Source organism: Sminthopsis crassicaudata, chromosome 2 (assembly GCF_048593235.1).
Source record: "Sminthopsis crassicaudata isolate SCR6 chromosome 2, ASM4859323v1, whole genome shotgun sequence".
NCBI lineage: Eukaryota > Metazoa > Chordata > Mammalia > Dasyuromorphia > Dasyuridae > Sminthopsis > Sminthopsis crassicaudata.
This window is the reverse complement of record NC_133618.1, coordinates 489,283,993-489,307,670: the sequence shown is the minus strand read 5'-3', so window position 1 is coordinate 489,307,670 and position 23,678 is coordinate 489,283,993. Positions and strand designations below refer to the sequence as shown.

General features: G+C 34.7%; 1 protein-coding gene across 16 annotated transcripts in view; it reads right to left on the bottom strand.

Moving 5' to 3' along the window:
* The window catches only part of FTO (FTO alpha-ketoglutarate dependent dioxygenase), a 458,508-nt gene that overhangs the window by 256,571 nt on the left and 178,259 nt on the right, over window positions 1-23,678 (bottom strand). For all 16 annotated transcript variants that reach the window (XR_012486835.1, XR_012486832.1, XR_012486834.1 and 13 more), the window contains one exon: window positions 11,813-11,892. Coding sequence is in view for 11 of the 16 variants with exons in the window: in XM_074293425.1 (XP_074149526.1) it covers window positions 11,813-11,892 (80 nt within the window). In the remaining 5 variants the exon portion in view is untranslated. The remainder of the gene's footprint in view (window positions 1-11,812; window positions 11,893-23,678) is intronic.

The following is a 23,678-nucleotide window of genomic DNA, read 5'->3' as shown; positions in this document are numbered from 1 at the left end:
ATAAATAAGAAAACTACATTAATGTTAAAGGTACCATAGACCAGAATCTCTGTGAAATCAAAACAGATTCATGCCAAAATGTCACAGACACTGAATTCCTTCATAGAAGATTAATTGAAGTTCAAAAGGCACAGTTAGTACCAAAATAATTGAAGGAATTATAATATTTTTCTCTCCTGGAACTGAAAAATATCTAATAGTAAGGTAAACAAAAAAGAAATTGTAAAAAATAACTAAACTAACTTTTGGAGAATTTAATGCTGATGTTTATTTCAGGAATGGGACTATTAAAGAATGTACATACTTTCCAGCATGTTTTGCTTTGTTAAAGCAGTAATAGTGAATAAATATTGGAGGACATAACATAGCATTAGTAGTAATTCAGTTCCAATTGTTCAGTGATGAAGAGAGGCATATACATTCAGAAAGAGGACTATGGGAACTGAGTGTGAACCCCAATATAGCATTTTCACTCTTTCTTTTGATGTTTGCTTGCATTTTGTTTTCTTTCTCAGGTTTTTTTCCCTTCTTGATCCAATTTTTCTTGTGCAGCAAGATAACTGTATAAATATGCATACATATATTGGATTTGATATATATCTTAACATATTTAACATGTATTGGACTATAGGAGGGGAAAATTTGGAACAGAAAATTTTGCAAGGGTCAATGTTGAAAAATTACCCATGCATATATTTTGTAAATAAAAAACTTTAATAAAATAAAATATTTAAAAAGTGTTAATTCAGGATTTCTATGATGAGAACAAAAGACACAAATGTCTAGAAAAAGACTGAAAAATGTATATTCTGAAAAATAATAGAGTCAAAGAACAAATCATAGAAACAACTAATAATTAAGTGGAAAAGAATAATAACATTGAGACAACAAACGAAAAGTATATGGAATGCATCTAAGATAGTACTCAGAGGAAAATTATATCTCTGAAAATATACATTATCAATTTTTAAAAAGATGATGTGATATGCAATCTGAAAATGTTAAGAAGAAAAATTAGCAAAACTTCAAAATTTTAAAAAACCCTGGAAATTAAAGGAGAAATGAATAAAATGGGAAATAAAATTGCTATGGAAATGATAAAAGTTAAATCTAATTCTTTGACAAAACCAATGAATAGTAAACTAATTTGTTTTTTTAATGATAATCAAATTACCTAAATTTAAAAAATGAACAAGGCAAAAATCACAAAAAATACAGAAAAAAATTTAGGACCTAATAGGCACAATTATATGGTAGCAAATTTGAAAATTTTTAAATGGATAATTACCAACAAAAATACAAAAAATAATGAACATGAAACAAGGATCTTAATCTCAAACATTTAAAACTGAATGAGCGAGCCATAAAGGAACTATATTCTGCTACACAAGTGGATGCATGCATGTATGTAAAGAAAGATACCTGTGGATCAATTTCACTAATAAAACTTCATTCAAATTTAAAAATAAAATCCTAGAAAATAAAAGGCAACGAAAAAATTATTCATGAAAACAAATTTGGATTTATACCAGTCATGGTTCAATATTAGAAAAAAACATAATTAATCATATTAAAATCCCCAACCCCCACAATCAGATAACTAAATCAAAATATGCAGACTTGGATCAAAAAGACTTTGAAAAGTATAATATTCACTTACATTAAAAAAAAAAAACCCTTAAATTCTATCATAAAGGAAATACTACTTTAATATGAAAAAGTACATATGTAAATCAAAGCTGGAATTATTTTGTTCTTAAAATATACCCAAAAGTACAAGCACTGTTTTCAGTGAGGATATAATACAAAGCAAGAATAAAACAAAGATGGCTCTTTTCTCCACATTATTGTTTGATATAGTTCTATAAATGCTACGATAACAATAAGAGATTAAAAAACAACAACAACAAAAAAAAAGCACTGATAATTGCCAAGAAAAGTTCATTTTTGGTTGAAATAATGGTTCACTTAGAATGCCTCGTGGAATTAGCAAACAATCAAATTGAAAAAAAAATTGGAAAATTCAGTAAAGTGGCTGAATACCAAAAAAAAACAAACCCCAAAACCCTACAAAAATCCCTACTATTTTATAGAACAATAAGAAAATACAAGATAAAGTAATACAAGTAAGAGGGACATTAAAATAATAAGAAAATACAAGATAAAGTAATACAAGTAAGAGGGACATTAAAATAATAAGAAAATACAAGATAAAGTAATACAAGTAAGAGGGACATTAAAATAATAAGAAAATACAAGATAAAGTAATACAAGTAAGAGGGACATTAAAATAATAATAAAATGCAAAATAATAATAAAATGCAAAAAAAAATTTGGGACCCAATCTACCAAGACATATCCAAGTCATATAAATACATTATAAAACACTTTAAAAAGAAATAATGAATCATGTCACCAAAGGAGTCATTTTTCCAAATTGAACCATGCCAAAATAATTAAGATGATGTTACTTAAAATTTTTTTAAATGAGTGCTTTGCTAATCAAATTAACAGGGGGTAATTTGTAAAACTAGGGAAAATAACAATTTATTTAAAGGAATAAAAAGGTCTAGAACTTTAACGAAAATAACAAAAAAGATAGGAAAGAAGAGGATATTGTGTTTTCAGAATTCAAATCATACTACAAAGCAATAATCATAAAACTAATTGGTATTTTGATTAAAAAGTAGAAAAGTTGATCAATAGAAGAGAATATATAAATAAGAATTTTTAAAAATACATTTATAACCCAGTATTCAAAAGAAAATGAGAACAAAAGACTTTTACATGCTTCAGTATAGTTTCAGGCAATCAGATAGCCTCCAGCAACCAGCCTCCAAGAGTTTCAGTGTAGCCCCAGAGAAATGCAGAAACACCCCAGGGCCTTAGCATACCCCAGATACCACCCTTAGGACCCCGGCTCAGTACCAGTTAAGCTGCCAGATCCCACAGCTTTCAGCAATGACAGCCACCCCACAACCTACTCCTCCTTTACCCCCCCTTCCCATACATCACCAAACATGAGGATCTCTTTTGGGTCTTAGGGCAACACTGGTGCAGTACCAGGTAAACATCCAGGACCTGCAGCAACTGTCACATAAAGCCTGTACTCCTCCCACCCTAGGAGCAGAGCTCAAAAAAAGAAAGAGAAAAGACAAAAAACAAACAAAAAAAAATCTGATAATAGAAAGTTATTGTGAGCACAGGGAAGGCCAAGACAAATTCAGAAGAGGACAACAGTGTCAAAACACTTATAGAAAAAACTCAAAGAAAAATGGTCTCAAGACCAAAGAATTCATAGAAGAATTTAATAAGGAGTTGAAAAATCATATAATATAAACAAAAGAAAAACTGGAAAAAAAGTGGAAGTGACACAAGAGAATTATCAAAAGAGTCAGTGGCTTGGAAAACTGCTTCAAAAGTAGAGGCCAAATAGAAAAGGAGACACTAAAACCCATTAAAGAAAACAATTTCTTAAAAATGTACAACTGGCCAAATGGAAAAAAAAGTACAAAAGTTAACTGAAGAAAATAACAACTTAAAAGTTAGAATCAGGCCAGTGAAAGCTACTGATTCTATAAGAAATCAAGAATTAATCAAACAAATCCCCCCCCTCGCAAAAAAAAAAAAAAAAAAAAAAAAAAAAGGAAAGGAAAAAAGAATAGAAAATATAAAATATCTCAATAGAAAAACAATTGACATCGAAAATAGATCCAGGAGAGACACCATTAGAACTTGAAATAGAATGCAAAGAGATGGCCTAAGGATTACAGACATTATAGAAAAACATTATTTAAACTCAACAACTGGGGCGGAGCAAAGATGGCGGAGAAGATACATGCAAATTTGTAAGTTCCCTTCTTCCCTCATTACCAATTAGTTAAATCAGCCTCAAAAATAACGCTGGACTGATAAAAACCATAAGGATTAGAAGCACAACTTACCAGCTGAAGAGAATCTGGAATTTCAACAGAAAAGGTCAGTTCCAATGGGGGGAAAAAAGACCAGCACAGACAGGGTTAGGTGCTAGCACACAGTGCTGATTGGGCTGGGGAGAACTCTGGGATCAGAGAAGCCACTGAGATAGAGGAATCTGACACAGGCTATTAGCTCTTCTCTGCTTATAAAACAGCAGTTCAGAAGAGAAATCAAGCCACTTTAAAATATAAAGCCAGATCCTAAATCCACCCCAATCGGGAAATAACCTAACAGATCTCGGCAGGCTGTGTAGCCACCTTCTGCTGCCTGGGGCTTCTCCTTGGGGTAGTTGAGAGCCTAAACAGCAACAGCGGGAACACAGCCCGAGGCAGCCTCTAATTCACATAGTGTGAGGCTCAGCCTGAGGCAGTGGAATTCTAGCAGCAATGGAATTCCCAGAGAAGCTGAACCTTTGAAGTAGGGACTGCGGTTTCTGGGCAGACACTACCGGTTTCAGAGCAGGGGATTTTCATATCAGCTGCTGATATCTACTGCCCCAGGGGAGGCATTGGTTGGTGTTTGTGACACTTTCACTGTTCAGCCTTAAGCCTCAGGTGAATCATTTCTGGGGAGGGGAGAGGGGAACTCTCTCCCAGAGCTCTCTCTTAGCTCAGGCACAGAAGTCTGCATCCATTCAGTCTGGGAGGAAGCTGGTAAATAAATAAATAAACTTCTTACCCTAAGGGCAAACCCCAACAGATTTTTAACAATGAGTAAGAAGCTGAAGAGAACTATTGACACCTTCTACACAGAGAAAGAGCGGATATGCAACCCCGAGGAAGCTAATACCAGACAGTCTCCAGATAACACCCTAAAGGGGAATGATACCTTCCCCCCATCACATAACTCTCTCCTAGAAGAGACTATTAAAAAGTTAAGAGAGTTTGAAGAAAAATGGGGAAAGGAAAGAGAAGCTATGATAGAGAATAACAACGTCCTGAAATTTGAGTTGGAAAAAATAAAGAATTCACAGGAGGGGTAGGGAAACAAAATCTGTGAATTAGAAAAGGTTAAAAAATCACAGGAAAGTAGGATTTCTGAATTGGAAAAAGAAAATAACTCACAAAAAAAATTTAGTGAAATGGAAACAAATTCAACAGAACAAAATAATTCATTTAAAAACTCAATTGGGCATATACAAAAAGAACTAAAAAATGTGAATGAAGAAAATAACTCATTAAAAATCAGGACTGAACAAATAGAAATGAATGATTCATTGAGAAACCAAGAATAAGTTAAAAAAAAACAAACAAAAAAAAATGAAAAGCTGGAGAATAACATCAAATACTTATTGGGAAAATCTATAGACCTGGGAAAATAGATCTAGGAGAGATAATCTGAGAATCGTTGGACTTCCCAAAAACTATGATCAAAAAAAGAGCCTAGATTCTATTTTGCAGGGAATCATCAAAGAGAACTGTCCAGAGATAATAGAAACAGAAGGGAAAATAGGCATTGAAAGAATTCATTGAACACCTTCTGAAAAAGACCCTAAAAAAAAGAACTCCACGGAACATTGTAGCTAAGCTGCAGAACTACCAAACTAAGGAAAAAATATTGCAAGCAGCTAGGAAAAAACAATTCAAATATCAAGGTGCCACAATAAGGGTCACTCAGGATCTGGCTACCTCCATATTAAAGGATCGAAGGGCCTGGAACCTGATATTCAAAAAGGCAAAAGAACAAGGATTGCAACTAAGAATAAACTACCCAGCCTAGTTTAGCATGTTCTTCCATGGAAGAAGATAGTCATTTAATGAAACAGAAGAATTCCATTTGTTTCTAAGAAAAAAACAGACTTAAACAAAAAATTTGATCTACATCCACAAGACTGAAGAGAAGCAGAAAAAGGTAAAAAGAACTCTTGAGAACTGTATCTCTTTTGTGGATATAAAGAAAGTCTGCATGGATAATTTGATTTTACTGATATAATATTTTTTTTTTAAAAAGGGAAGTAGTAAAGGGAAGGGGATAGTATCAGAAAAAGGTGAAGGAGAGATAAAAAGTAGGAAACTATATCCCAGGAAGAGGCATAGAAAATCTACCACATCTGAGGGAATTTAGAAAGGGGGAGAAACATTGTGTGAATCTTACTCTCATCAGAGTAGGCTCAAAGAGTAAATAATTGACATATTTGTTTTTCAGAGAATTCTCTCTCACCTCATTTAAAAGGGGGGAGAGGAAAAGGGAAAAGAAAAAGGGGAATAAGGGAAGGGTACAAGAAAGGGGAAGGGACTTAAAAGGAGGGGGGAGGGATACTAAAAAGGGAGGGCTGTGCATCACAAGTGGGGTCTATAAATTAAATATTGGGGAAGGGGTACAGGGGAGTCAAGGGATAAAAAAAGCATAATCAGGGATAATATGATGGCAGGAAATACAGAATTAGTAATTTTAACTGTAAATATGAATGAGATGAACTCTCCCATTAAACGGAGACGGATAGCAGACTGGATCAAAAGTCATTATCCTACAATATGTTGTTTACAAGAAACACACTTAAAGCAGGGAGATACATACAGAGTAAAGGTAAAAGGTTGGAGCAGAATCTGTTATGCTTCAGGTAAAGCCAAAAAAGTAGGGGTTGCCATCCTTATCTCAGATGAAGCAAAAGCAGAAATTGATTTAATTAAAAGAGATAAGGAAGGAAACTATATCCTGCTAAAGGTAGCATAGACAATGAAGCCATGTCAATACTAAACATATATGCACCAAGTGGTATAGCATCTAACTTCCTAAAGGAAAATTTAAGAGAGTTGCAAGAAGAAATAGACAGAAAAACTATAATAGTGGGAGATTTCAACCTTGCACTCTCAGAATTAGATAAATCAAACCACAAAGCAAATAAGAAAGAAATTAAAAGGTAAATAGAACATTAGAAAAACTAGGTATGATAGACCTTTGGAGAAAACTGAATGGTGATAGAAAGGAGTATACTTTCTTCTCAGCAATTCATGGAACCTATACAAAAATTGACCATAAAGATCTCAAAATTAAATGCAGGAAGGCAGAAATAGTAAATGCCTTCTTCTCAGATCACAATGCAATAAAAACTACATTCAATAAGAAGTTAGGGGTAAATAGACCAAAAAGTAATTGGAAACTGAATAATCTCATCTTAAAAATAACTGGATGAAACAGCAATTTATAGAAACAATTAATAATTTCACCCAAGATAATGACAATGATGAGACATCATACCAAAATTTATGGGATGCAGCTAAAGTGATAATAAGGGGAAATTTTATAAGTTTAGAGGCTTATTTGAACAAAATAGAGAAAGAGAAGATTAATGAATTGGGCCTGCAACTTAAAAAGCTAGAAAAAGACCAAATTAAAAACCCCCAACCAAAAACTAAACTTGAAATACTAAAATTAAAAGGAGACATCGATAATATTGAAAGTAAAAAAAAAAAAACTATTGAATTAATAAATAAAACCAAGAGTTGGTTTTATGAAAAAGCCAATAAAATAGATAAACCTTTGTAAATCTGATCAGAAAAAGGAAAGAGGAAAATCAAATTGTTAGTCTTACAAATGAAAAGGGGGATCTTTCCACCAATGAAGAGGAAATTAGAGAAATAATGACTTACTTTGCCCAACTTTATGCCAATAAATTTGATAACTTAAGTGAAATGAATGACTTCATCCAAAAATATAGGCTTCCTAGATTAACAGAGGAGGAGATAAATTGCTTAAATAGTCCCATTTCAGAAAAAGAAATAGAACAAGTTATTAATCAACTCCCCAGGAAAAAATCCCCAAGACCAGATGGATTTACATGTGAATTCTACCAAACATTTAAAGAACAATTAGCCCCAATGTTATATAAACTATTTGAAAAATAGGGAATGAAGGAGTCCTACCAAACTGCTTTTATGGCACATAGTACTGATACCTAAACCAGGCAGATCGAAAACTGAGAAAGAAAACTATAGACCAATTTCCTTAATGAATATTGATGCGAAAATCTTAAATAAGATATTAGCAAAAAGACTTCAGAAAATCATCTCCAGGATAATACACTATGATCAAGTAGGATTTATACCAGGAATGCAGGGCTGGTTAAATATTAGGAAAACTATTAGTATAATTGATCATATTAATAATCAAAATAATAAAAACCATATGATCATCTCAATAGATTCAGAAAAAGCATTTGATAAAATCCAAAATCCATTCCTACTAAAAACATTTGAGAGTATAGGAATAAATGAACTATTCCTTAAAATAAGAGCATATATTTAAGACCGTCAGTAAGCATAATATGTAATGGAAATAAACTGGAACATTTCCCAGTAAGATCAGGAGTGAAACAAGGTTGCCCACTATCACCATTACTATTCAATATTGTATTAGAAATATTAGCCTCGACAATAAGAGTTGAGAAAGAGATTAAAGGAATAAGAGTAGGTAGTGAGGAAATCAAACTGTCATTCTTTGCAGATGATATGATGGTATACTTAGAGAACCCCAGAGATTCTAATGAAAAGTTATTAGAAATAATTCACAACTTTACCAAAGTTGCTGGATACAAAATAAATCCACATAAATCCTCAGCATTTTTATACATCACCAAGAAAATGCAACAGCAAGAGATACAAAGAGAAATTCCATTCAAAAAAGATGGTGAGAGTATAAAATATATGGGAATCCATCTACCAAAGGAAAGTCAGGAATTATATGAGCAAAATTACAAAATACTTGCCACAAAAATAAAGTCAGATTTAAATAATTAGAAAGACATTCAGTGCTCCTGGATAGGCTGAGCGAATATAATAAAGATAACAATACTCCCCAAACTAATTATTTATTTAGTGCTATACCAATCAGACTCCCAAGAAATTATTTTAATGACCTAGAAAAAATAGCAACAAAATTCACATGGAAGAATAAAAGGTCGAGAATTTCAAGGGAATTAATGAAAAAAAAAGTCAGATGAAGGTGGTCTAGGTGTACCTGATTTATATTATAAAGCAGCAATCACCAAAACCATTTGGTATTGGCTAAGAAATAGACCAGTCGATCAGTGGAACAGATTAGGTACAAAGGACAAAAAAGGGTACAACTATAGCAATCTAGTCTTTGACAAACCCAAAGATACCAACATTTGGGATAAAAATTCATTATTTGAAAAAACCTGTTGGGAAATTAATATGGCAGAAATTAGATATGGATCCACACTTAACACCATATACCAAGATAAGATCGAAATGGGTCCATGATTTAGGCATAAAGAATGAGACCATAAACAGATTAGAGGAACAGAGGATAGTCTACCTCTCAGACCTGTGGAGGAGGAAGGAATTTATGACAAGAGAACTAGAGATCATTATTGATCACAAAATAGAAAATTTTGATTACATCAAACTATAAAGTTTCTATACAAACAAAACTAATGCAAACAAGATTAGAAGGGAAGTAACAAATTGGAAAAATATTTTTACATTTAAAGGTTCTGATAAAGACCTCATTTCCAAAATATATAGAGAACTGACCCTAATTTATAAGAAATCAAACCATTCTCCAATTGATAAATGGTCAAAGGGTATGAACAGACAATTCTCAGATGATGAAATTGAAACTATATCCACTCATATGAAAGAGTGTTCCAAATCACTACTGATCAGAGAAATGCAAATTAAGACAACTCTGAGATACCACTATACACCTGTCAGATTGGCTAAGATGACAGGAACAAATAATGATGAATGTTGGAGGGGATGTGGGAAAACTGGGACACTAATGCATTGTTGGTGGAGTTGTGAAAGAATCCGGCCATTCTGGAGAGCAATTTGGAACTATGCCCAAAAAGTTATCAAACTGTGCATACCCTTTGATCCAGCATTACTGCTATTGGGCTTATATCCCAAATAAATACTGAGGAGGGGAAAGGGACCTGTGTGTGCCAAAATGTTTGTGGCAGCTCTTTTTGTAGTGGCTAGAAATTGGAAGATGAATGGATGTCCTTCAATTGGAGAATGGTTGGGTAAATTATGGTATGTGAAGGTTATGGAATATTATTGCTCTGTAAGAAATGACCAGCAGGATGAATACAGAGAGGTTTGGAGAGACTTACATCAACTGATGCTGAGTTGAACGAGTAGAACCAGAAGATCACTATACACTTCAACAACAATACTGTATGAAGATATATTCTGATGGAAGTGGATATCTTCAACATAAAGAAGATCCAACTCACTTCCAGTTGATCAATGATGGACAGAAACAACTACACCCAGAGAAGGAACACTGGGAATTGAATGTAAAGTGTTAGCACTACTGTCTTTCTACCCAGGTTACTTATACCTTCAGAACCCAATTCTTAATGTGCAACAAGAAAATTGATTTTACACACATATATTATATCTAGGTTACACTGTAACACATGTAAAATGTATGGGATTGCCAGTCATTTAGGGGAGGGAGTAAAGAGAGGGAGGGGAAAATTTGAAAAAATGAATATAAGGGATAATGTTATAAAAAAAATTACTCATGCATATGTACTGTCAAAAAAAAATTTTTACAATTATAAAATTAATTTAAAAAAAATTCTGAGGCCAGATTTCAACTCAGGTCCTCTTGACTCCAGAGCTGGTAATCTGACAACTGTACCACCTAATTGCCCCTTGTTCTCAAGGAGCTTGTCATTTTTCTTTTGAGAATATGAGTCTTTACTTGGGGTTTTTAATGAACAGTATTCTCAATGTCCATAAATATTGTGACCCAACAACCTGTAAAAATTAATATGGTCTTAAGGTGCTTTAATAGAAGCAGAATAACCAATTAATTAAAAATTCTATTACTATTTTGTATTTCTTGAATTCATATGCAGGATTTTATTTTATTCTCATTAGATTTCATTATATTAGTTTTGGGTCATTGTTCCAATCTGTCAAAATCTTTTGGATATTTTCTCTAACATTGTATCATTAACAATTTTGTTAATTAGCACTTAATTTATAAAATTATGTCAAATAAAATAAGTTTGAATAGAAAAAAAGGAAACATATCATTGAAGGTTGCAAAAATTACCTATCAGATACTTAGAAGAACCTAATCAAAGGGCTAGAATAATACATCAAAAGTTTGCTATCTTTTCTAAACTAACAGAGTAAAAAATTACTACAATAAAAATATTTTGTCCAGGAAAAAAAAAACTATTCATTAAGGTGGCCTTTGGCATTCCAAATCCCTTTAAGAGCCAGTCTGGTCTGTTGACCTTCAATTTATGTTCTATATCCCAAGGACCCTGGCTACTCTAAAAGTCAAACAATTGAGCAATGAGGTCTGGGATAAAAGTATAGCTAGAAATAATTGCAAAATTCCTTGCCAACACAGAAGTTGCCTCTTTAAATTAACAATCACATGTCCAGAGACCTAATTGAAAAGTTAAGGAAATTATAAATTTGCCACCATCCCCAAACCAGATATAGCTAGAACACATAGAAGCGCAAGTACAAAAACACATCTCCATTCTCTTCTGTAGCCACTTCCTACCTTTTAGCCTGCTGAACTAAGGATGAAATGATATCTTTACCACACTGAATCTTCCATACAGCCACTTTTCCTTAGGAGCTCCAGTTTATTACAATCATATAGTCCCAGGATATTAGACCACCCCCATTCCAAGGTAAGATAGAGTAGTTCAGCATTTTTAAGGTTAAAGTTTAAATAAGACAAGAGCTATTCTCTTTTCAAATACTATTACTATTACTTCCATTTATCCCAGAGACCAGATTGAAGATGGGACCTTTATTGATGCTGGTGTTTTAAGTGATCATTTAACTACTACTTAATGCATACAAATTCACAGCAGATTTTCTTTATTACTTACCTCTGCCACTCTGTGGGTAGAACTGAATCGAGGTTGCAAACCAGCCAAAACACAATGTTGATGGGTTATATTAAGATCATCTAAAAGAATAAAAAGAAAACAAAACAACTTAATCCAGAATTGAACAAATGAAATTTACAAAATTACAAAAATATTTGTCAATAATAAGCTATTTATTACTATATACCACCAACTGTAGAATGAAAGCAAATTGTAAGTTTAGTCCTCAAGAAGAACAAAATTATGTTATAAGTTGACATTTAATTCTTTAAAGAAGCTTTCTTCACAAATATTCTAACTTTTCTCTCCCATTGGATTCCTTTTCAGAATATAAATATTTTCAATTTCTGAGACAGTTTGTAACTTTCTCTATTACTGAAAGATAGCTTTCGCCTCTGCCCAAAGCATTCTTCTCTATTTTTCCCCAACTCAAAGCTTTCTTTCCCCTCTCAATTTTTAGGCAATGGACCAGTCAGTACAATAAATCACCAAGTATCAGAAGAATGTAATTCAAGCCTAGGACTACTTTATGTAAAAACTGACAGCATAATATTAATATCAAGTTCAAAGTAGGATGTGTAATAGCAAGAGTTCAATTACTCAATCAACTCAAAAAAGCACCATGTCAGAAAATGTTACTTTATTTATTTATTTATTATAGCTTTTTATTTACAAGATATATGCATGGTAATTTTTCAGCATTGACAGTTGCAAAACCTTTTGTTCCAACTTTTCACCTCCTTCACCCCATCCCCTCCCTAGATGGCAGGTAGAACGATATACATTAAATGTTAAAGTATATGTTAAATACAATATATGTATACATGTCCATACAGTTATTTTGCTGCACAAAAAGAATCAGACTTTGAAAGAGTGTACAATTAGCCTGTGAAGGAAATCAAAAATGCAGGCAGACAAAAATAGAGAGATTGGGAATTCTATGTAGTGGTTCACACTCGTTTCACTGAGTTCATTTGCTGGGTGTAACTGGTTCAATTCATTACTGCTCTATTGGAATTGATTTGGTTCATCTCATTGTTGAAGATGGCCACATCCATCAGAATTGATCATCATATAGTGTTGTTGTTGAAGTATATAATGATCTCCTCATCCTGCTCATTTCACTCAACATCAGTTCATGTAAGTCTCTCCAGGCCAGAAAGTGTTACTTTAGATATAAAATTTTTTATTGGAAAAAAAGAAAGCCTGGTACTCCTCATATGCAAGAAATTATTTCTTGTACTAGCACCATAGATCACTTTTCTGGATAATCAACAACAACAATAAAAATGGCTCCTATTTATTGTCAGAATCAATAAACATAGGCACCATATGTTAAGGACTAGGAATAAAAAAAGAGGCAAAAGACAATCTTATTGCCCTCAAGAAGCTCACCATCTAATGAAGCTATTGCAACTTTTTGCATCAATAAAAATGACTACAAAATTTGTCTTGAAGCAACATGAATTTGAGGAAATACAGCCCACAATAGATCAACTCTTAGATTCTCCTTTGATAAGTGTATGTGGCTGAGAAGACTGAATTGACTGTATGTCATTTTCTTATTGATTTCATTTACAAATTATTGCTTTTGTCCTGCATCTGCTTAAGTCTTGGTTCTTTGTCTCTAAATTTACTTCAGAATTCAGCTGACCTATGTAATGCATTAAGTTTAGAAATCCAGCTCTCCTGAAAATCACCAATCTATTCTTGCCTCAAGGAATTTAGCTGACTTTGGGGGATGAACACAAGGGAATCAGGACTAATATCTTGACATCACCAAGCTACCCCTTAAAGAATTGGTTTGTCATCCAAAAGTCTCAGCCACTATCTCCTAGTAGGTGCATGTCTTAGTCTCAGGAAAGAAGGAAGGGAAAGAGGATGTTACTGATAGCCTTCACTACCAAACTTTAAGCCAATCATGTTTTTCCTTGCACCTCAGCTCTCTAACCAATCATGTTATAATCAATCAGGTGATGCCATCTCTCCTGTAATCTTAGTTATTCTGCATTCTCCAAAACCCATAAATGAGAAATTGTCCTTTTCCTCAGGTCTTTGGCATAAATAGAACCAAGCCACTTACCCATTTATTGACAGGCAGAATGGAAAACTGCCTCAATTTATCTTTTAGTTAAATTCTGAATGCTACACTGCTCAGTTCTATCTCAACATCATCAGCTTATTTTCCCTCTCTTCCTTAATGGCTGCTTATATTTGGGGAAAAAAAAGTATAAACTTAGTATAGACAAAACCAAGGAAAAGGATGTAGTCTATATTGTATTAAACACACACACACACACACACACACATACACCCCCCCCCAAAAAAAAAACCTAAAATACTTTGAAAACATTCACAATTTATTACTCTATCCAATCTTCCTTAATTACTCTATCTAGTCTTCCTCCCCTCTCCCCACCTTTGAATTGGATCAATGTAATCCCCTCAAAAAATGCAGATCAATCTCTACTATGGAACTTAAAGTCTTAGAAAATGGTCCAAGGCATTGAGAAATTAAATTGCTTTTCCAGAACCAAAAACCTAGTACACATCAAAGACCTAAGATTTGAATCTGGGCCTTCCTGATTCTGAGGGCCAGATTTCTATATACTATGTCACACTGTCTCTCACCCAGTCTTTAAAAGGTGTTTAACAGCTACATTTCCAGCAATAACAATTCCATATAACTTATATATACTGTATTTTGGAATCTAGAAATGACATAAAATAGATAATATTTTTTGGAAAGGCCTAATTCAATTCAAAAGAATCGAAGCAGATTATTCCAGGAGAAAAGTATTGAAATCCTATATCCTGTCCAAAAAATGGAGGCTGAAAGGTCAGAACTCTAGCTCTACTTTTCCTTTCTCCAGAAATTCAGTATAATACCCACCTAAATATGACTAGCTGACTTTGGCTATTTTAGGGGTGACAGAGGAAGAAGATTTCCTGTTTGGGAGGTGTGAGGAAAGGTAAAGAAAAAGGAAGCATTCATGTCACATGTTTGCTTGAAACCTGGCTCTAGGTTAGATAATGAACATTTTTATGGGTTCTAGCCAGGATCTTAAGAAATGAATAAACAGTGACTGCAGACAGTGATACCTGAGTCAGAAAGAGTCAAGATCAGTCTTGCAAATCCCAAAAGAATCCCAGTAACTTCTGTGTAATTAATACTAAGAACCACAGACATCATTAAGGGGAAATCATCCTAATGAACAGATTTGTTAAGTGCTTTTGTTCCTTTCAGTAGCAACTAATCTGATTCGGTCCATGTGGCAAAAAGAGTATTAGAAGTATTATTTTCAGGTTTGCACCTTCATTTAAACTCTTGGCAACCCTTTAATTGAGGAACTCTCTTGAAATTGCTTCCAACTGTCTCTAATCCTTTATGACTTTCAAAAAGAACCTAGCAATTTTAATTTGAGAGTTTGTAATTTGTCTAAAACTCTAATTGTATTAAAGTAGCTGAAGATTCAAGGAGTGTATGAGACTTTAAGGAGTCTTGAGGGATATTTGAAATGACAGTTACAGTTTTAGAAGATTATTTTATTATTATTATTATTGAAGAAACATGAAAGCGCTACTTGTTAATAAGGCACGGTTTGTTTGCAGAAAAAAAAATGTCAATGACATTACAAAACAAAATTAACCAACTGCCTTTTGTTGATTGCAATTAAGAAACCCAGATAGTCTACAAAACTTACAACAAGATGGAGAAAGGAAAAAGCTCCATCTTTGACTATCTGATGGTTGAGTGTGACATGCCCCATCAATGTGGGAGCCAAATTCTAAACATTAGAATCTAGCCCTTCATACTAGCATGAACCTCTTTTCATACATGAATTCTCTAGCAAGAGTATTCCTTTCTACTACTGAACTTTTCATTGCACAAATCCTACTCATCACCATCCCTGCCCTGCCCCTGCCCAAGTCTGCTACATCACATCACTTCAACTAAGGATCCTTTAAGTTAAAGTAAACATGCATCAGTGACAAATGCCATTTATATTGGTATCCCATTCTGGTACTTTCTATAGTCACTAAAGTTTTCTTCCCTGAAAGTCCTTCAATTTTTGATATTTGCATCAAATCCTGGGAGAATTGCAGAAATTACTAATGTGAGAACATGTCTATTTTTAACGGCCAAAGGGACAATATACAGGATCTTTTTTACCTTTGAAGAAAGAGATATTCACACTCTCATAAAAGGGTAGAGATCTAAAACAGAGTCACCCAGAAGTGCATACCCAGTGATTTAATACAGTGGCCTTACAAGAAGCAGGCCCACATCCCTTTAAAAATCTTCCTCAAAGGGAAAATGATAGCAGCATATAGTTTTTTAAATGCTGAATTCAGCATCAGATGGTCTAAATTTGATTCTAAGGTATAATACCTACCAGATGTGGTGACACTGAGCAAATCATTTCACCTCAGTTTACTGTTATAAAACAGGGATAAGGAGGGAAGTAAGAAATAGTCAGGCATAATCTCTAAAATTTCTTCTTGCTCTGATATTCTGTGTTTCTATGGTTATTTGGTAACTGGCCAGATCTAACTAGGTATTTGTTTACTAAGGGTAAATGTGTATTTTGGGAGACAAATTAGTTTTTAGGACATACAGGGATCTTATTAAGTAAGTCATTCCTCAAAGGAAATAAATATCCTTTTTCAGGATAGAAGCTAACTCCATAAATCTCACCACAAATAAAATTTTCCATAGGAGCATAACCTCTTTCAATAGGCTAAAAGAAAGATGAGGGGGACTCCAAAGCTGCAGAGTTTAAATTTGTTTTTTATCCTTTGGTGGAAGGCCTGGCTATCCTGCTGGGGTGTTGACGGAACTGAATTCTTGAGGTTAATAATTCATTTTCACAACTTTAAATGTATATAGGGAAATTTAATCCCATTTCAGACAGAGCTGGTTTAACCTGGGATTTGTTTCTCAAAATTCCTCCCCTTTCTTTCCCTGCTTTCCTCCTCCTTTTCCCTCAAATCTCTCCACTTTCCAATTTGTAACACTTTTAACCATTTTTCAATGAGGTTTGAGAGTAGGAGGAAATGGAAAGATGTAGAAAAGAGGTGGTATTACATTCAGGTAGACAAAGAGAGCCTGTGAAAAGTAGGTTAGGCTGAAGGATAGAGAGAATAAAATATTTTTCTGCTTCTTCCTCTGTGGAGGCTTACCTTAGTGTTGCCTGGGGAACAAAGCTTTCAATGAAGTGAAGTGAAGTAAAGTGAAGTGAAGAAGTACTAAAGCAGAAGCCAGGAAAAGCCCCTAATTGCTGTTCCTTGATATAACCAAGCTTACCTCCATCCCTGTCTCCTCATTTCCCCGTTTTCCACCAGAGAGCTAGAAGAAGTCTACTAGTTCCTCCCTGAGACCTAACAAGAATTTAAAAGCTGGGCTAATGAGAAGCACCCTGTAGGAAAATAAGCATTCAGGAAAGTGAGGCCTGCTCTTAGGCTACCTGCGTCTAGCATAGGTCAAACCACCGTGATGGTGTGATCAAATTCTACTAGCATTCGGGTCTGTCAAATAAGATAGAAATGTGGCTGGTCTAAAAACGGACTAAAAGAATAATCAAAACCAGGCCTGATGCACGCAAGAGCTCAAGGTTATAATACAGGTTGTGGAAAATAAATTGGCTTCCTCCATTGTCATGTCTTCATCTCTTAGAAAAGATCACTGATGACAGAAGAGAGGAAATCTGATCCAACACAAAGTGTGAGAACATCACTGGCATTATCCATACTTTTAGACTAAGGATAAGTAACTTCTACTGAAATTCTTTTCCAATGATATCTCACTGCAGTATGGAAGGGAGCCTATGTTATCTAAGGTTATATCAGAAAAGCTCAAGCTTTGGCAGGTCCACTATCAAACCAGGGATAGACTCTGTCATTCAAAGAGCAGCTTCATTAAGCTCACAAAGGGATATAAATTTTCAGCCAGTGCAACTCATAAAGGATATCAACTTAGTCAAAGAAGGATTGAGATCTTTGTGGAAAACAAATGTATATTTCCTTGAAGTACTGAATTTAAGAAATAGATGAACATATATAATGTGACACTATTAACCAAACAGACTAATTTCTGCTCAAGGGATTCTCCAAAAACCTCTCTATGCAGAGAGATCCTAGTTAGATGGAACTAAGAACAACACTAAGATCTTATGACATTTAAAATCACTTATTTTTAGCTTACAAAATGCATGACTTCAACTGGGATAAGGCCATTGTAAGACCTCGGGCTTAGCTCTGGACTATATGACAAATGCATGTTTATTATTATATTTCAGGTTGTAGTCCTAATATGCTGCTGTGCCCGAGTTCTCCAAGGAGAATGTGAGCTCCTTAAGAGCAAAGATTGTATCCTTTTTGATTTGATAGCCTCACTTTTTTTTTTAAAGCTTTTTATCTACAAAATATATACATGGATAATTTTTCAACATTGACTCTTGCAGAACCTTCTGTTCCAAATTTTCCCTCCTTCCCTCCACCCCCTCTCCTAGTCCAATACATTAAATATGTTGAAATACATGTTAAATCCAATATATGTATACATGTTTATACAGTTATCTTGCTGCACAAGAAAATCAGATCTAGAAAGAAAGAAAAAAAAAACCTGAGAAGGAAAACAAAAATGCAAGCAAACAACCACAGAGTGGAAATGTTATGGTGTGGTCCACACTGTGTTCACACAGTCTCTCTCTGGGTGTAGATGGCTCTCTTTATCACTGAACAAGTGGGAACTGATTTGAATCATCTCATTGTTGAAGAGAGCCACATCCATCAGAATTGATCATCAGATAGTCTTGTTGTTGAAGTATATAATGATCTCCTGGTTCTGCTCATTTCACTCAGCATCAGTTCATGTAAGATTTTCCAGGTCTCTCTGAAATCATCTTGCTGGGTCACTTCTTACAGAATAATAATATTCTATAACATTCATATACCACAATTTATTCAGCCATTCTCCAATTGATGGGCATCTACTCAGTTTCCAGTTTCTGGCCACTACAAAGAAAGCTGCCACAAACATTTTGGCACATACAGGTCCCTTTCCCTTCTTTAGTATTTCTTTGGGATATAAGCCCAGTAGTAGCACTGCTGGATCAAAGGGTATGCACAGTTTGATAACTTTTTGAGCAAAGTTCCAAATTGGAAAGCCTCACTTTCTTCCTTTCTTTTTCTTTTTTTCCTTTTTTTTTTTTTTTTTTTTTTTTTTTTGTTGAGGCAATTGGGGTTAAATGACTTGCCCAGGGTCACAGAGCTAGGAAGTGTTAATTGTCTGAGGCCAGATTTGAATTCAGGTCCTCCTAACTTTAGGGCTGATGCTCTATCCACTGCACCACCTAGCCAACCCAGCCTCACTTTCTAACAGAGTAGCACTTAATACATGTGTGCTATATTGAAACAAATTTGAGCCTGTTTTATTGTCTCAAAGATGGACATAATATCAGTCTCAGCATCATTATTAAGTGGGTTTCAGTCCTATCTTTGACTCATTTGGCAATGAATATGATCAAGATGTTTAAAACTAAGAAAGGCACTATATATATATATATAGTGTTTAATTTATATATATATTGTATTTAATTTATACTTTAACCATCTGGGGGAAGGGGGGAAGGAGGGGAAAAATTAGAACAAAAGGTTTGGCAATTGTCAATGTTGTAAAATTACCATGTATTTATCTGGTAAATAAAAACTATTAAAAAAATATTTAAAACTAAGTTACAAAACAAATATTGAGCTATATCAAAAAAAGAACAGCTCAGTAAGAACTTACATTATGTAATCACTGGTCCTGATGAAAGCAAGCAAACAACAACAACAACAAAGAAGGCTATTGTGGAGGAAACTTAGTAAATCTGGAAGCAATATGTAAAAATGTGAGCTATTATCAGCATCCTAAAAATTATTTTACATTGGTTATTATCTAGCAAAGATAGAAGGGAATATAGCAAGTACTATTAAATATCTGAACAGGTTAAAGGTTGAGAAATATACACTCTGGATCCAGAGTGTATATCTTAAGGAGCAGATATACATTGTTACTTCTTTCTATGGAGGGGAATAGAACTGTCCTACATAGTTAGGTTTAGGTTGAGGGAATAAATGGTCTCAAGGTCCTTTCCAATCAGGATATTCCAAGTAGGCCCTTGTTCAAAATCACTGGGTCACTGCACAACAATTCATTTTGTCTGAATATTTTTGAGTACCTATCATATGCAAGGTGATACAGAAAAAAAGGTTAAATCAAATAGCATGATATAGGAAGGGATGATTGAGATATTTTTTAAAATTTAATAGTGTATATATAAAACCTGTACCACACTGCTTATTGTTTAAGGGAGGAGGAAAAGGAAAGAGGGAGGGAGAAAATTTGGAACTCAAAATTTTATTGAAAAATGAATGTTAAATTGTCTTTAGTGTCATTCAAAAGAAGGAAAAAAATTAGTATAATCAATGAAAAGAGTGTTGAAATTGGAGTCAGAAGATTCAAGTTCAAATGCTGGTTTCTCTCTCCTGCCAGGAAATTTCTCTGAGCCTCAGATCTCTCAGTGGTATAGGAAAAATGACTTCTAAACTACTTTCCAGTTCTAAGTCAGTGGTATGAACTATAAGCAAAATGTATTATGTGTGTCTCTTTGCTTCTCCTAACACATCTTAGCTCAAGGATTGGAAACTGTTTTAGTGTCTGTATAGACAAAGAATAGTTAGAAATGTGCTAATTCTCCTATTCAAAAATGCCATTAGTGTCTTGTTAGTTGAAATAAATCCTGCACAGAGCTGGGGATTTACTCCTAGGTGAGTAATCCACAAGTTCTACTCTTTTGACAATTGATTAGTGAAGGACAGAGGAAGAGTAAAAAGATTGTCTTTTATCTCAGGGTGGATAGGGCAAATAATCTCATGGAAAAAGTGCCCGGGAGCAGACTTAGTGCTCTTCTCCTCAGAACTTATCCAATTACATCCACACCCCTAATTTCACCTGGGTGCCACAAAAAGAGATGGAAATGAAGACAACATGTTTATGATTATATGCATTTCTGCCTAGGTCTGCACTTCTTTGTATATTTTAAAATGGAAATTTCAGGAGGCAAGGAGCATCCCATGGACTGGGAGAGCTGAACATCAAGCAATAAACATGGCAATAACAGAAAGGGTAGGAAAAGCCTAGATTCATATTGAACAAGCAGCTGAAACTGTGCTGTCACCTTTCTACTTTTCAAAGTGAAAAGAAACATGACAGGTGCTCATTTGGCTGTTCAAGCACTTTCCACTTAAATGGCAATTCCTCAAGCTTACCAACTGCAGCCTGAAGTTATAATTTATTACTGTCTCTCTATCCTCCCTGGGCCCCAGCAGAAAGCAGAACACAGCACCTACATTTCAAGACCCTTGAGATGTAGTAAAGTATAATTATTTAGAATTTATGATTAAGTCATAAATTACATGTACATTTAACCTCACTTGGCCAGTTGAGAGTGGGGGATGGGGTTACAGAAAGAAACAACAAAAGGTTTTTACTTTAAATAGTATTTCTATATGGAGGTGAGAATGAGTGAGTGCCACCTGGCGGGTTGATAAAGATACCACAGTCTCAGAGGTTAGTCCCAGAAGATCTCCTGTTGGAACCTTTGAAGTCTATAAAACTATTCTTTCTTCCCACTCATGGGGCTATTAGATGAAGTGTCCCAAGTTAATGACTCAAAAAAAAAGGTAGAACTGGTGCTAATCTCCATGTTATTTTCCATCTAATTTTCAGGTTGCTCCAGACCCTGCTCCTCCTACATTAATCTTCCAAGCCCCAGATATCCTAAGAAAGGCTAACACAATCTATAAAAACTACTCTCAGAGTTCTAGCTACATATAACACTGCCATGATTATGATTAAACCAAAGGTTATAACAAAGCACTGATTCAGCAACTTACAGATACAGTCATTTAACCTCACAGATAAATGTGGTGAGATTTCCTTTCCCTACAAGTGAGCCTGGGATATCTAAAGAAAAAGGATATAGAAAGGTTAGGCAAAATTCACTGAGTCATGTAGGTTTAAAACTCAGAACTCCTTAATCACCTGTGCTTGTCACCCACTTTAACATGGCTTAAATAAAAATCACAGGATATTAGATCACTTTCTCTAATTCCCTGATTTTACATACAAAGAAACTGAGGTCTAGAAGTTCACTGACTCAACCAAAGAAACAAAAATTCTTAGGAGCAGAGCCCTGCTAAAATCCTAGGCCTCTTGACCACGAATTCAGAAACCAAAAACTCCATTTGTATATACTATGAGAATTCTTCCTTGACAGGTAAAGAGAGCAGCTGATTGCTGGAAGTTTGGTCACATTAAAATGAGATTCTGCTAGATTACAGCAAACAAAGGTATAGAGATACATTTTTAATGAGGAAGATACATTAAAAATGGCTTGCCTAGAAATACTTATGTCTAAATAAGCTTTACCCCCTACCTTTGCTCCCATCAACATCCTACCTGTAAGATTATCTCCTAATTATTGCACTTTAGAATCTACCCCCACAAAAAACAAATCCGTAGCTTGTCTCCAAGTTGCTCTAAGTCCCAAACTCCCAAGCAGCACTCAGTCAGTCGATGGAAAACATCTGGGGCAAAGTAAATCATCCTTCTTTGAGAAAGACCAGAATGTATTTTTTTTCCCCCACTAAGTGTGTTTTGAAGTCATGGTTGGAAAATTAGTGAAAATTGTAAATCTGCTTGCAAATCTGGTCATGTCTAACTTTGAGATTAGGGCAAAGATTCCAATTTAAAAGTAAAACCGTGACAACCCCAGTTAAGCGTGTCCTCAGGCACAGCCAGCGGGGCCTTCACTCACTTCCATGGGCTGTGGATTTATTACAGGCACCCGACACGTTCCCCATCAGACACCCCTGGAGTATGTACTTGAGGCAGCAGGGTTCAGTCTGCACTTTCTCTGCAGACCAATATATTATTATAAATTGAGCTAAACTGTTTCCTTTTCATAAGTGCTATGAAGTTCAGATTTCAGTTATCAGCAGGCAAAGCTGAGGTCCCTCCATGGGGCTACTTAAGCTATTTGTTTTCTAAAAGCAATGAGAAAAAGTAACTTTAGTTCTCATCACCTTTTTGAAAGGGGAAGTTAAGAAATGCTTTTTGTATGTAGATAGAGCATCCTCACAAGAAGTACTTAACTAATGAATTCAGGTAAATGGTTTCTGTGCTTGATATGATACACAATGACAAGATGCTTCCCCAAAGTCTGAAAGCAAGAGTGGTAAAATCTAGGATGAGGGCCCATATTAGGGACTCCATCACTTTTTAAAAAAGTCAACAACAGGCATATTTACAATAATAGAAACCTAATAGCTATTATAAATATGTTACTGTAAGCATGGTAAAGAACTGGACTCCATGGTCTCTGGGTATCTTTTCTAGGTCTATGTGGATGACCTTCTTACCTTGAGGAGTTGCAGTACAAATAGAGCACTGGACCAAGAATCAGGAGACATGGATTCAGATCCTGCCTCAAATACTATGTAACCGACCAGACAGCAAGTTAAAAATTTCATCAAGTCTCATCTGCAAAATGGGGACAATATCAAATTACCTTCTAATGTCATCACTGTAAGGAAAATTGCAACATTCAAGTGCCATATAGAAAGACAAGATGATGTTTTCCCTCAGCACACCCCTTGCCAGGGTGCCACAATATCTAGAACAAGTCTAATACCCAAGCACAGTCCTTGGAAAGAAATGATTATTTTCTCTCCTCTAATGAAGGTTAAGAATGGGTGGGGGCTAACACCCTTTCTCCTTAGAGATAATAATCCCCAGTAGAAAGTAGAGATGAAAGGA